Source organism: Meleagris gallopavo, chromosome 1 (assembly GCF_905368555.1).
Source record: "Meleagris gallopavo chromosome 1, MGAL_WU_HG_1.1, whole genome shotgun sequence".
In the NCBI taxonomy this organism is placed as follows: domain Eukaryota; kingdom Metazoa; phylum Chordata; class Aves; order Galliformes; family Phasianidae; genus Meleagris; species Meleagris gallopavo.
In genome coordinates, this window is record NC_139404.1 from 64,067,505 (window position 1) to 64,081,847 (window position 14,343).

The 14,343-nt window shown below is 36.4% G+C and overlaps 2 protein-coding genes across 2 annotated transcripts in view; both read left to right on the plus strand.

Annotated features, from left to right (window-relative positions):
• The window catches only part of LOC104911682 (uncharacterized), a 71,288-nt gene extending 62,164 nt beyond the window's left edge, over nt 1–9,124 (plus strand). The window contains exons 8-9 of the mRNA XM_085231236.1: nt 507–717; nt 5,155–9,124. Coding sequence (XP_085087362.1) covers nt 507–596 — 90 coding nt within the window. The 3' untranslated portion in view covers nt 597–717; nt 5,155–9,124. The remainder of the gene's footprint in view (nt 1–506; nt 718–5,154) is intronic.
• A 4,410-nt stretch (nt 9,125–13,534) lies between these two features.
• LOC146545363 (E3 ubiquitin-protein ligase Topors-like) overlaps nt 13,535–14,343 on the plus strand; it is a 62,328-nt gene continuing 61,519 nt past the window's right edge. The window contains exon 1 of the mRNA XM_085231185.1: nt 13,535–13,608. The gene's annotated coding sequence lies outside the window, so the exon portion shown is untranslated. The remainder of the gene's footprint in view (nt 13,609–14,343) is intronic.

Here is a 14,343-nt window from a genome sequence, read left to right on the forward strand (position 1 = left end):
AGAAGGAACCGGTAGTTTTAATGCAGTCATATTCATTTTTTCCTTGAGCAGACTTAACCCAACTATAATTTTGGATACTGTATATGACTTAGTTTGCCACATCTCATTATAACTATTCTAGCCGTCAGCACAGATATCACTCTACCTTTCTTTAAAATAAATGCAAGTATTACACACAGAGTTAAGGAGAGAGTTCAAGTCATGCTGATGAAGGCAGAAGCAGCAGGAGACAGATCTGAGTGTTATTTTAAATCAAATAGGAGGGCTGCTGAGAATGAATTAGGGAGTGTGGGGCAGCATTAAAATAAAGGGATTTGTATAGCAGTGGCTGAAAGCAGAAATTGGTTTGTTCTCCTGCCAGATGGATACATACTGACTTGCACAGGGCTTATTTAATACATGTGGACCAAAGTGGTTTTTTTTTTCTGAAACCATCGACAGAATTCCCGTTGACCCGAACAGGAATTGGAATTAACACTCTGTTTCTCTGTAACTTATGTTTTCAGACCATTTACAAGTGGGAACCTTTTTTCTTGGTCAACGTGGTAGGAACCTGTCAGAACATCATGGAGATGTATGAAGTAACTGAAGATTAATGTGACTGAAAATGAGAGAATTTGATCTGCTGTCTGTTGGAGAGGAAAGTTGAAATAATGAGACCAGACTGCAAAGGGACCAATAGAAATGGAAGAAGGACTGCCATTTGGAAGCAGTACAGTAAGTTCAGAGTAGGCACTGCAGTTCCAGCATTGCTGCAACTAATATATGGTTCGGCAAGGCGGGAATTTCTTCTAACTCATACATTCTCAGTTTCTCTATTACGTGACTGTGAGGATAATGTCTACCTCTATGTAAAAGCTGCTGAACTATTTGCCATTAAAGTTCTTTTAGATCCTGCATATAAATTGCATAGAAGAATATTAAATACATGACTGTTTCCATTTAGATTTGCAAGTACTTACACCTGAAAAAAGGAGGTGAGAAGTGCCTAACACAGCTCCTAAGAGAGAAAGTGTCAGGCAGATGAAACTAGAAGCTAGAAAGTGTTTGGCTCTAATGTGTCTTTCTAAAGTTCAGACAGTAATTGCAATAAGTAAGTGGAACTGGTAACTTTCCTCAGATAAAGGAATGATACCTCAATTTAGCTTCTCCTGTTCTCTCAGTTCCCTGAAAACTGTGTGCTTCATAACATGTTCAGAGATGACACTGACACCAGGTTTCGCATGGCCATTGGTTGAGAAGCACTGATGTGAAGTCTGAGAATGGTTTATGTTTCTTTTTCTTTGCATAGCCAAAATAAGACAGAGCTATACTGCAGATTCTTTCTCACTTATACTCTGGGGATTCTGAATTATTTCACTTTTCCTGGTGGCTATATGTAGCAAAACAAAACATCAGGCAGTAGTTTACATTCTTGCTGCCTGCTTTATTTAGCACCAACCCTGAAATGACTCTGGACATTTATAAAAAGAGAACTCTTACAACACTAAGCCCATGTGAAAGATGGTGTTGGCTTTCCTCTGTGGAGATTAAAAACAGGCTGTGGTGTGCAGTGCCAAGCGTAACTTCATGGCTGCAGTAAACCAGAGAGCCTATTTTCTGTCCTGTCGTCATCTGAGCAATGCTCTCTGCAGAAGTGCATTGTGGGTTAATGTTATAACTTCTGATGATCTTTCTTTTCTCGTGAATTCATTCATCCGTGAATGAGATTGATCCTTAAAAATGAGTCCTGAATCTCCATCAAAGCAGGACAGTCCTTACTGGGAGAAGGAAGTACCCATTGAAGAACAGATCTGAATTGCCAATGCTCAAAACAGTATAGCTGGTAATTGGTTAGAATAGAAACAGTTTATATCTCTAAAACGTGGCAACTAATCAGCATTACCACAATAAGATATCGTGCAGTAAGAGTTTTGATTTAGTAGTATAGGAGATAGCCCATTTTCTTTCTATCTTCTGTTCATGGCAAAAACATTCTGTGATTCGCACTGTTAACTCAGGATTGTTGTAGATCTGTTGAAAGTAGCTTAATTTTAGCTAAATGCAAAGAGGAGAGACAGCTTAATAGAAGTTCTCCTTAGGTCGCTATTTGGCAGAGGCCACAGTTTAGAACTTCTTCGAAAGGCATGGACATTTGTATGAGCAATACAAAACAGCCTGGTGGCACAGAGGAGAATTATCTGATTGTAAGTGCTTTGTGGAAAGCATGCTCTGATGACAATTATTTTCCTTATGGATTCGGATGGTCAAATCTAAAATAGGAATACCTCTTTCAGAGGGGGAAAGGGTAGAATACAAATAAATCAATACACCAGAAATGCTTGTGGGACAAAATATTTCAGTCTTTCAGGCAGCTGAAGTCCAGACATGAAGAGGAAGTAAGTTAAAATAATTGGTGGTGCGTTTGAATGAGAACATTTATCTTATTTGTCAAAATCTCACAGATATTCTTTAAAATGACAGGAGTGTCTGACCACATTTCCCCCCTTCCCTACCCTGAATGAACTTGTGAACTAGTTAGGCGCTGTCTGGGTTCCGGACATTTCAATAGTTTTGGCTCTATTTTAACATTCAGCCTAGAGGAATTCCTGTTAGTTTTGTTTATGCTCTTTATTAAGCTTTTGTTTTGTTACTTCAAGCTTTTGCTGTGTTTTGAATGCACTAATGAGGAAACCATGTTATCAAATGAAATCTACATTTCCATAATTTTGAGCAATGGCTACTTTCTTTGTGAACAACATACAAATCCAGAGTCCAAACATTCCTGAACATTGTGCTGTTTAGGTTGTTGGCAAGATGTACATGGATCTAGACTCCAATTCTGCAAGTGATTATCTTCTCTATATAATGGTAGAAACAAAAGCCCAATTCTGAATGCTTCACTTCTGAATTGGTTGTGAGTATCTTTACATCTCAACCAGATTGGGAGCTTTTGTGATTGGATGTACAAGGATGTTGCAGAACAAGTGTCTGGGGGGAGTTGTTACTTGTTAGGCAATTGAATAGGCAAATATCTGGCTTGTGCTTTTATTATAGGGCATTCTAGAGTTAGCAACTCTAGAAACTTGTGTTTCAAGTGTGTTCTCTTGGTAAGTGTTATCAAGTCAGGACAGCTGCATAGAAGAGTCTAGAAGAGATCAGAGTTTATTTTGCAAAGAATAGCATGGAAATAAACAGCCATCCTCAAACGACAATTATTGTGTAACCTGCACACGGAACGTAATTTCAACAGCTTTTCTGGATAAGCATCATAATGCAAGTATCAAGATAAAATGATACTAAATCCACCAGTCTTACAGATCTTGGATCGCTCTAGTGGATGTAAATACTTCCTAAAGCTCTCTTTTTTAATGTCTTTAATGCTAATTTAATACCAGTCCATTTAAACTGTTCATCAAATGTCATTGCTATGTCTTAGGCATAATTACCATTTAGCCTGATGAAGCTTCTGAATATGTTCTTTTTAAAAAATGTATTTTTATTTTGGACATACCACATTTAGCTTCGTCTCAGAGACTGTGGGCAGGTATGTTTCTGAACTTTCAAAGTACATAGAGAGATTTAGAAAGTGGAGTTTGAATGGGGCATCACCTATTCCCCCTTCTTTTAATCTCCCAGGATAGAAATCATAAACCAATCTAATCACTTTAGGACTATAGGGAAGAAGACCTCGAGAGCAGTTAAAGCATCTGTTTTGATACCCTCTAAATTAAATGTATGTACCATTTTACATGGGGCCACTATTCTTGCTAGATAATAATGAATTATACAATGTTAATGAAGACTGTACCGTGTTCAGTGAAAGCTTTCTAGTCTTGATCTGCATTATTTCACAGAATCACAGAATTATAGGGATTGGAAGAGACCTCTGGAGATTATCTATTCCAACTCCTCTGAATGACTTAGATTGGGATACTTGTTACTGAACAAAAGAAACACAGAAGGGACTGCAAATCTTGAGTGCTGATGAGTGATACAAGTTTTTTGAATGAAATTTCAAAGGAGTTGAGAGGCAATTGATTAAGGATCCAAAAAGAATCCATCTGGTATTAGTCTATTGCTTATAAGATATATATCTAGAAACAAATTATTTTAATTGATGCATGTTAGCCTCCTGGCTGTGTTGACTCGTCTTAATTTCAGTGATTGTGTTAGACCACAGAACAAGTCATTTGATATTTATCTGTGCTAATCTTCGGTGTACTTGTCTGAAGCTTTGAGACCAAAGTGAAAGAAACATATCTAGGTCTGCTACAAGTAACAAAATGAAGTGGAAATATATTTTGGCTGACGAAAATTTTTATTTTCTCCTCATTTCACCTCAGGTCACTAGACAATTTGTACGTCTGTTCTCTACATAAATTGAAACTTGAATGTTTGCTTTGGAAACTGTCTTCTAGGCAAAGTGAGACTACATCATGGTCTATGAGTTGAGGTAGCACTTTGTTCAGATGGGAACTAGCAGGTTAGCTCAATGCAAATTTATAAAGTTGGCTTTGACTTTACTAACACAATGGGAGCCTTGTCCAAGCAGCTGTCACCAGGACTGGCAATAGCTGTGAGACTGAGCTTGTTCTTAGAGTTTCACTGGGGAAAGATTTATCACCAGGAAGTTTCCATTTGCATGCCTGCTTGTGTAATGGATGGTACGCTTCTTTCTTTACTATTTCAGGTTTTTCCTGGCTCACAGAGCTGCATCTTCTAATATCATAACATCCTTTATTTAGACCTATGCAAGGAGGAACTAAGATTTGTTGTTTATTTATGTTCTGAACTGTGTTACTTTTGTACTATGTGGCTTTCCTTCACCATAAGGATGAAAAGGGTCTGACTCATCTCAAAATAAGGCAAATTAAATATGGACAAAACTAGGAGTAACTCTGATTTCACTGGGCTACTGTGAATGATTACTTAACTTAAAAAATTACTGGAAAAAGTATTGCAAGTAGAAATGACTTGACTTGGTTTCGTGTTTTAGCCTTGACTAGAACCATGTATCAGAACCTATTGCCACACCCAGCTTCTGTTTTTCCTTTGCCTGTCCTCTCCTCTCCTTTCCTCCCCTCGCCCCCCCCCCCCCACTCTTCCCTCCCCTTACTTCATCATTTTATTGTTATTTTATTTAATTATATTATTTTATTTTATTCTTTAAAGGTCTGGAGACCTTCTCCTGTTACTGCGATGTAGAGATACAGCTCTGTACACTGTGATTCACCCATTTATGCCCTCTGGACCTGAGCCAGCCTTCCTTATTGATGGTGCCTTTCCAGTGGCAGTGAGGGATCAAGCTCTAAAGGGATACTTTATCTCTGACTACTAAAACTCTTTGGATCAGCTTATGACTTCTGGACCTCTTTTACTTGCATACCTTGACAAAAACAACATGGGTAGACCAATGAAATTTTTCTGACACTTGTATTGTCAAGCAACAGTCTCTTTGGACGCAATGATGTTGCATAATGATGTAAAGCGTGATTAAAATCAAGCTTCTGCTAAACACATTAGCAAAGGCAGTAAAAGGGCGTAATATAGAGTTTTTCATAAATGAGTTTTCTCTCCATAATTTGACTGCATGGTTAAATCTGTGGACAAGGAATACTGATTAGGGACAGGAAAATTTAATGATGATGATATGCAATATTGCAGATTTAATATGCTTAATTTTGATGGTTGTTAATGAAAAAGTGTATTAGCAAAATGCAAAGATTCCAGAAAGAGCTGCAGTCTGATTAAGAAAACCTGAAAAATAAGAATGCAAATCAATTCAGTTTATTTTTAATGTAGTTGTGGTCTTCTAACAACAAAGTTTACAGAATTCAGAAAGTATTAGCTAGATAAAGGTGAAAAAAATGCAAGGACTGGAGTTAACTGTATTCAAACTAGGCATTAGGTAACTGTAGTTGAAGTCTGATATTTACTAATTGTTTAAGTAGGAAGAGCAATTTTTTTGTTTAAATTATTTTTTTAATTGTTGCTAGGTATTTTTCCATAAATCATGTTATGATTTGATAAAATATGCTTTGATTTACGAAATTAGAAACACTTTTAGCTCATTACAGCTGTCCCTTCCAGCCTTAAAATCAACAAAGTGCTACATGTTTGAAATATAAAAATGGAGATTTCAAACAACTGGAAAGTTATTTCCCCCTTAGTTAGTAAAAAATCCCCACAAAAACACTGAATGAATTTCCAGTTTTGCTACTGCTGATAGACCTGAACATGGTTATATCATGAATTTTTGTACCCTGTGATGAAGGAAGGGATAACTAGGGATCATTGTGTAATTGTGTTCCAGAAAATTCTACTGAAAAAGTCCAACTATGATAATTAAGCTGAATATAAGCACCAATGAAAAAAGAAGAGGCTCTTGAGCTCTTTTATTTATCATTATAAGCCATATTGTGCCTTCTCAGTCAACCATTATGCTCCTGGACCAAAACTCATACCTGAAAATACAGACTGGAATTATACTGATGGATAAAATAAATGTGATGCAAGATCTTCAAACTGAACAAACTCTTCAAGGGCCACAGACCATTAGAACTGTACTGCTTAATGACTGAGTTTAAATTTGAACTAGAATGATAAACCCTAAGGTCTTGATCCTTAAATCTGTATTTTTTTAATCCATTTAAAACTCTGGTGCATTGAATTTAATGTCTATCTATATCAGTTAGTAAATAGCCCCAGCTGAAGAGCATAGCAGATCTTCTCTTTCCTAAGACTTAAAGCATAGCTATGATCAAAATCTATAACAAAAAAAGATTCCAACATAAAGTCTACTGTGTCTTGTGTAGTTTCACAATATATTAAATACTCTACTACTACAGTACTTTCTAGTATGCAGAAATCAAATGATAAACATATATCTTAGGTAGCTGTTCTCTATCTTCTTGTTGCCAAGAAGAAGCATGCATGATATTAAAATTGTGAGATTTTTCTTCTTAAAATTTGTTCAGACAAATTCAAATGGAGGAGATACTTCATAAGTAAGAATGTTTTATTGTAGTGGAAAGACCAAGTCACAGCCTGAACTAGTGATCAAGCAGCTGGTGGGAAGGCAGGACCAACCCAGGGGAGTTGAGGTGTATGCAGTGCACCTGAGTGGAGCCAGGATCCATCCCTTCCCAGACCTCATTTAAAGATTGGCAATGGAGGTAAGGGTATCTTACTGGAGATCCCTGTGTACCTGAAGCCTTCTAAAGGTAAAGAGCTTCTTTCCTTTGTTTCTGTGTCCACAGTTGTTTTCTTGAGCATATCCTTGCTTGCTGTAGCCTAGAACTTTGCTAGTTTGTTGTCAAGAAGGTTAGAGGGATTTGTAGGAATAGTATGTGATTTTATAATTATGGTTCTAAACGTAACTTATTTTAGATATTGCCAGTGAAAGCATGGTGCCATTTAAAGGAAGCTTGTGTTTATTCTTGAACTTTCTGTAGTATATTATTTAGTATATAAGTCACCATTTAATAACCAAAGTTAAGATGTCATATCTTTTTCTCCAGATTTGCAAGTGTTTCTCCCTGCTCCCAGTTAAAAAATTAGAGTATAGTATATTAGTGCTAGAATACTGGATACTATACTGTGTGTGGAAAACATCTTTATGCATCAAAATGTTATTTTGTAGGCTAGGAGATAAGTACATTATCCTTATTAATATGTGTATATAAAACACAGTAACTGTCTCTGATCAAAGATATTCACTGCCTTCTGCTAGAGATTTGATTCTTGAACGTATTGTATTGTACTTTTTTTTTTTTTTTTTAATCTTTAAACAAGAACATCTTAAAGATATTTCTGTAGAAAACAGTTCAACTTTGAGTGGAGAAAACAGTTGGTAATGGCCCTCCTTCTGCCAAATCTCTCATGGGATGATGCCACTTGTATTGTGCAGCAGTATTGGAAAGGACAAGCCAGAACTAACAGGATAGAGAATAGGTTTTTAGATGGTCTCAAAACTGAAGATCACTGGGAAATATATAAATATTCTTCCAACAGAGGCACTGAGCAAATAGTTCCTCCTAACTAGTAGAGAACTAATTGCTTGAAAGAAAAGCAGGTAGGTGAACTGAGGTCACATGTGATAAAAATACACAGTAATTCCACCAATGACAAAGATTACCTTCACAACAGATATTTAAAGTATAAAATGAGGATTTGATTGTTATTGAGCATGGAAGTTATTAGACACTGGGAACACTACAATCTTCTCTATGCATGTGACCCAGAATGCATTTCAGTAAATACTGCTTTAGCGCTTCTGGTAGTTGTATCAGTTGGACTGTTCATTCTGGATGCCAACATCAGAAAGCCATTAGGTGCAATAGAAGCAGAGAGCAAAATGAAGCAGATTATACTACTGCTGCACTATCAGCACTAGCTTTGCTTTGTGAAAAGGATTGCTTTGGACCTGATTTATTTTGATTCCCTGTAGTGAGAGTCCTCAGCAGCCACATGGGAGGAAGCTGTCTGAAGTACTTATCTGTCCCAGGCTATGTGTGTATGGTAGGTGCTGGAGTGCATTTGGTACATATCTGGAGCAAAGTGTCCATCCCAGCTTCCTCCTAAAGGAATTCAGTCCATGTGAAGCAAAATCACTCTGTGAATTGAGCTAATGCACAGTGCAGATGACTGGAGAATTTACTGCAGAACTGCACCAACGTTCTGAACCAAAGGTGTTGTGCTACCCTATCCTTTGACAGAGTTCCAAATGGTAACTCTGTAAAGAAGAAGTTCTGTCTTCACTAAATGGATAGAAATAGGAATTAAAAAAAAAAAAAAAAAAAAAAAAAAAAAGATTTTTCTTTGTTGCTATTCTTATTTCAGGTAACATTGCGAAGCATTCAAAAAAGTTTTTGAAAAACATTTAGTTTTGTTGACCCAAATGCCTGATAGCTGAGTCCTATCTAACAGCGACCACAAATAAGTCAAATTTTCCCAGAGAAATCCTATGATTGAGAAGCACTAGAAAAGAAAACTTATGCAATTAACCTCAGTTGTATATTCATATGCAAATACCGTTGCAAGAGAACTGTCTAATTGTGAAGACTATATATGTATTCAAATGTTTGGTCTATTTTTTTGAATGCAAATGACAATAAATGCAAATAACTCTTAATTAGCATAACTGCTATAATTTCTTTTGTCTGTTTAACATTATATACCTTATTTCATTTCACATTAAAATAATTAGGACTTATTTCTCTTGATGAGAGTAAAATTCAGCTTTTCAGAAATATCATACTCCTACTACATCATTGAGTGTTGTAGTTAACAGAAGGTTTTGCTGCTGCCCAATGTGGAGGGGAAGAAAACTTAAAAGAGACCACAAAGTGTTTCTAACATCTTTACACCTAAAAATGGACTGGCATGTATCAGTACTGAGACCTAACCTGGAAAAAAAAAAAGTTATTAAAACAGATGTATACTTTTTGTTTACTGGCTTTTCAGTTGCTTTCCCAAACCCTAGATATACCTGTACCACTTAACCTCCACAAATATGCATTTCAGAGAGATCATAAAATATTTTCATATATATAAATTTTTAAACTCACTTCAGTCATGATACACTGCTTTACACAGAAAAATCTGAAATGCTTTGGTTTTAAATTTTACAGAAGCACCTTTTTAGTGTTCACTGAACAGTTTTAAATACTGAACACACTACTGAACAATACTGCAGAAAATTAAACAGTAAACTAGTTTATGTCTCCTTTGGAACTTCAAGCAATGTACGTAACCATTTGTATATCTTTAGATCTAAGGTCTGCTCTGTGCTTCCAAAAGATACTTTTAACAGACTTCCTCATATGTGCTAAATATGTATGTAGGCAGTATGTAGCATGAAGGTTCATAAAGAACAGGAAGGGGATAAGTGTGGTGTGATGTGGGATAGGAAAACGTCTAGGCTCCTATCTGCCCCAGTGAGTCTGACAGTGGAGCTCCAAGTGTTCTGGCAGCGAGTGTTTAGAAGGAAGATGGCAGGGAATGTTGACTAGCTGAATGGAAACCTTGACAAAACGTCTGGTCTCCTCATTTCCCTGATAGTCACGGAGATTGCATGAGGAAAACTAGACAGGAGCAAAGGCATTCTTTCCCCTGCCTTTCGAGGGCCCTGAGAAATAGAAAAGATGTCATCCCAAGCTAATTCTATAAACACTGCTATCAGAAAAGACATTTTAAACTATCATAAAAAGACCCATTGTGCAACTGGAGTCTTGGAACTAGATTGGGTTATAGCTCAACCATTGTTAAAGGTTAATGTTCCTATCATTGCATTCCTTTTTCTAGTTCCCATAACCAGGCTGTAATGATAGATAAATATATGAGCTATTTCTTTGTGTTGGCAAAATCACAATTCAGAAAGACATAGTTTCCTAAGTTATTTTTAAACTAATATGCTGGTTTATAGCTAGATGAACAAAACCATCTTTTTTTTTTTTTCTTTTAAGAGAAAGGGAGGAAGATTTCCTATGTTATGCTGTTCTTGCAGAGGCATTTTTGTTTATCAAAACAGAGTAACAGCTTTCTGAAGTCAACGCATGAACTGAAAAGGAAGCTAATTAAAACAATAACATTAATTTGATGTTGCCAACTGCTAACCAATCTGGTACTTTCCATAATTATTTTTACTATTGTAACATAATTCAAATGTCTTTGTCATTGTTTAGCATTATGTTCCTGCAAGTGTTGAGTGCTGACTCCAGGGCAGGAATTCTATTTACTATTTGCTGACTGGGCAACAAAGTCTGTGTGTCCCTCTTCCTAGTTCTGTCAATTTTTATGCAAAGAGCAAAGTAATGCCTCTTACAATTCATGAGATTCTGTGCTGCTTGCTTAAGGTGTTAAGAGCATTTTTATGAAAGAAATGCTCTAATGACAACTTTTAGGCAACTCAGCACACGGAGTCCTAAAAGTTTTCTTGTGATACATTAGCAGAGGAGTACCTACTTAGCTCAGCCTTTTTGTCAAAGGAAAAAAAAAAAAAATAAATCAGGCTTCACAGTCTCATCAGGTTTAGAGAAACTCCTGAGTTTTCAGACAGCACAGCACACACAGCACTACTGGTCTGCTTAGACACCTGCAAGATTGCCACAGTGCTTCTGGGCTGGTATGTACTAGTCATGTAGCTTGTATGTTGTTTACTTTGCATTTTGTGGGGGTGATTTTTCTGGTGAGTCCAAAACACAGCATAGCCATGCTGTGCTCAGTACTTGTTCCAAAGAGTCGCATGCCATATTACGGTTACTGCTGCAGGTTTACTCGTTCAAGTTGAGAAGAAGAAGCAGGCCAGCTGCAGCTACCTTCTATTTTTGGAGTCGAGTTTACTGGAACTATACGTTTCTGAACTCAAGTTTACTCCAAATAAGTTTTTTCCTTATTTCCTTAAAGGAAAACATTCCATTAACTCTTTTTTCTGTCTTGTAGAATTGTAGGGAAGAAAATAATTTCATCTTTAATAATGTCCAGGAAGACTCCTTACCTGTAAGGTAAGACAGATGAGTCTCTCTGGTAGCATGGCTCTGTGGCAGTACAATTAATGGTAACGAACAAAGCCACTGGGTAGATGGCTCTTGTTCCCTGCAGAGATTCAGTGTATCAGTTTCTTCTTTGGTCTGTGTATTAAGTTATTCTTAAGCAAGAGATAAAAGTAATCCATGCTGAGGAAATTTTTATTGAAAGATTATCTCAAAACCCCTTATTTCAGTTTCCTACAGAAGAAAAAATAACAAAAGTCCTTCTGTAATTTTCATATCTGAATGGTTTAGCTGTCCATCCTGTTCAGCTAACTTCCATAGCTTGTTTCAAAAATTAGAAATCTCTTTCAAAAAAATCAACTATAAACACTCCTTGCCTCTATTCATCCTCCCCTCTACCCAGCAAAGAAAATAAAAACAACAGGAAGAACAAATAGCCACAAAAATAAAAAACCCACAATGAAACAATCCCTGCAAAAAAAATAAATAGAAGAGAGAGACAAACATATGTCTTAACGTTTCAGTTGAGAACAAATTCTCTTGATGCATCTCTGTGATCTGTTCTTTAATCATTTTTCTACAGTTGTTAACTGTGAGATCCAATAATCACTCTAAAATTATGGGCATTGACTATCTGGTTCCTCTTAAAGTCATATTGAATGCAAAGAATCAACTGATGGTGCTGCATATTCACTATTTATGCAGAGGAGCAGATAGTGCTGTCTGCAAGCTTGATGTGGGTTACAAATGAAATCTGCTAACTGTGAAGTAGCAACTTCAATATGTTTTTCGAGTTATGTTCTTTTCTCTACAGAGTGCTCTTAAACTTTCACACAATTCTTTATTTAATGCCTACCAGAAATACCATAGCAAAAATCTATGGTATTTAAGGAGGAAGTTATATGAGAGAAAGTGGTAGTGGTAACTTTGGTAAATATGTTTTGAAAGATATAGAGACACACAAGTGTAGTATTATTTCCATATATTTTGTTTTTCTCTCAGTGATTTGTTAGGAGTTAGACTTTCACATTTTATACCAAATTGCAAGATTTACTTTATTAAAATAAATATCTGCTAGTATTCTTTCATCTTCTGAGGAACCAGATCACTAAAGGCTAAAACAAGCATTTATCATATCTGTTCAAGTGGAAAAACATAGGGTGAGGAAACCTGCACTTTTAAAGTGCTTCAGTGGCTAGCTCTTACGTGGAAAAATCATATTAGTTCTGTTTTTCTCATCAGACACCATTGACTTAGCTCTTTCCAAAGCCTAGAAATAAAACATCACACCTTAGCGTCTGGTTTGCCTTCAGCATGATACTGAAATTAATATGGTTTCAGAAGTTAGTTTGGATATAATTTCTTCAAAACTTAAGCAACAAAGCCAATTTTTAAGCTGTCAAATAGGTTTATAGATTTTTGACTTATGGTAAAAGGCAGACTATAATTGAGCTACTTACATGAATATTATACATGTATGTAACACATATTACATACAATATAATTTAATATTGTAATTACATGTAATATATATTACATCATGTTACCTTGAAATCATTTAAAATTATCTGAATTATCTTAACTGTTTGCTTATGTAAATCTAATGTCTCCAGAAGAGCACAGCTGTGATGTTCTGTGGTAAGACACATAATACAGATACAAGAAAATATATGTTCACCTGTAAAGATTAGATTCAGAGACATGGAAAATTAAACACATTGAAAAAGTGATAATCCACTGTCATATGAGTCTTTAATTTCTTGAGCAGGCCTTATGGGAATGCCTAAAATTTTACTTTCTTGTTCTTTTCTAAAAACCTCTACTCTAAGGCATGCCGTGCTCTTATTTGACATCTGTGTACTGGAAAACTGTGACAGCTCAGTCATGTCTAGGTCATTCTGACCTTTGGTTTTTGCCTGGCTGCTCAGACACGAAAAATGGCCAGTGTGGGTAAAAAGAAAAGGCTGTCACGTGTAAGCAGCTCTGTGACACATGGAATTCTACAGATTTGAATGTGTGCTCAGAGCTCTATCTTTATACAATTAGAAGACTCTGGCAACTCAGTGGAGCCTGAAAAAGAGCAAGATTAGAGTTGACCCTCATTGGAAAGAGAGGCTGCAGCACTACAGAAATGGTAAATAGTTTTTCCTCCTGCGTCTTAACCGGGAGTTTCAGTTTGATGCTGCATTGTAGTTGTGAAGAATGTTGCCCTGCAAACGGAAAGAGAAAGATTCATTAGACAATGCACAGAAAGAGAATGATACCCTTCCTTTTCTCCACTCTCTCCCCTTTCAGCCTTTCCAGTCAAATAACCTCCTATGGAAAGATGACAGTATTACTTAGAACTTGGCTTACGTTTTAAGAAGGATTGCTGAACTTCCTTTCTGCTTTTCTCTGCCTTCCTAGGTAACCTTTAATGTCATTGTTTGTCTCTTTGACAGAAGGAGAGAGAGCTAGCGATGAAGATAGTCTGCTTTTCCACCTCACAGTACATAGGCTAGCAACTACCTTGGTTAGTAGGTGAAGAAATTTTTAGAGCTGCTAGGAGAAAGAACAGGGTGAACTACTTGGTCAATAAAAGGTGTCTCTCTCTGTAGATGGTGCAGATCTCAGTTGTGTCATGAGTGTTTTTTGTTACAAATAGTTCTGTCAGGCAGGTAACGGTACTTTTTTAGAAAGGGCCACACAGATGACTGATTTAAAACAAACAAACAAACAAAAAAACAACAACCAAAAGCAACTGTTTCTTCTGCCTAAAACTGGTTCAGTCAACAAGAAATGACTGTTTCTAAGTACATGGGCTTAGTACCATGTTACCAGTCTTTAGGTGTTCACACTATAGTGCATCACTTTCATCCCAATGTGATGC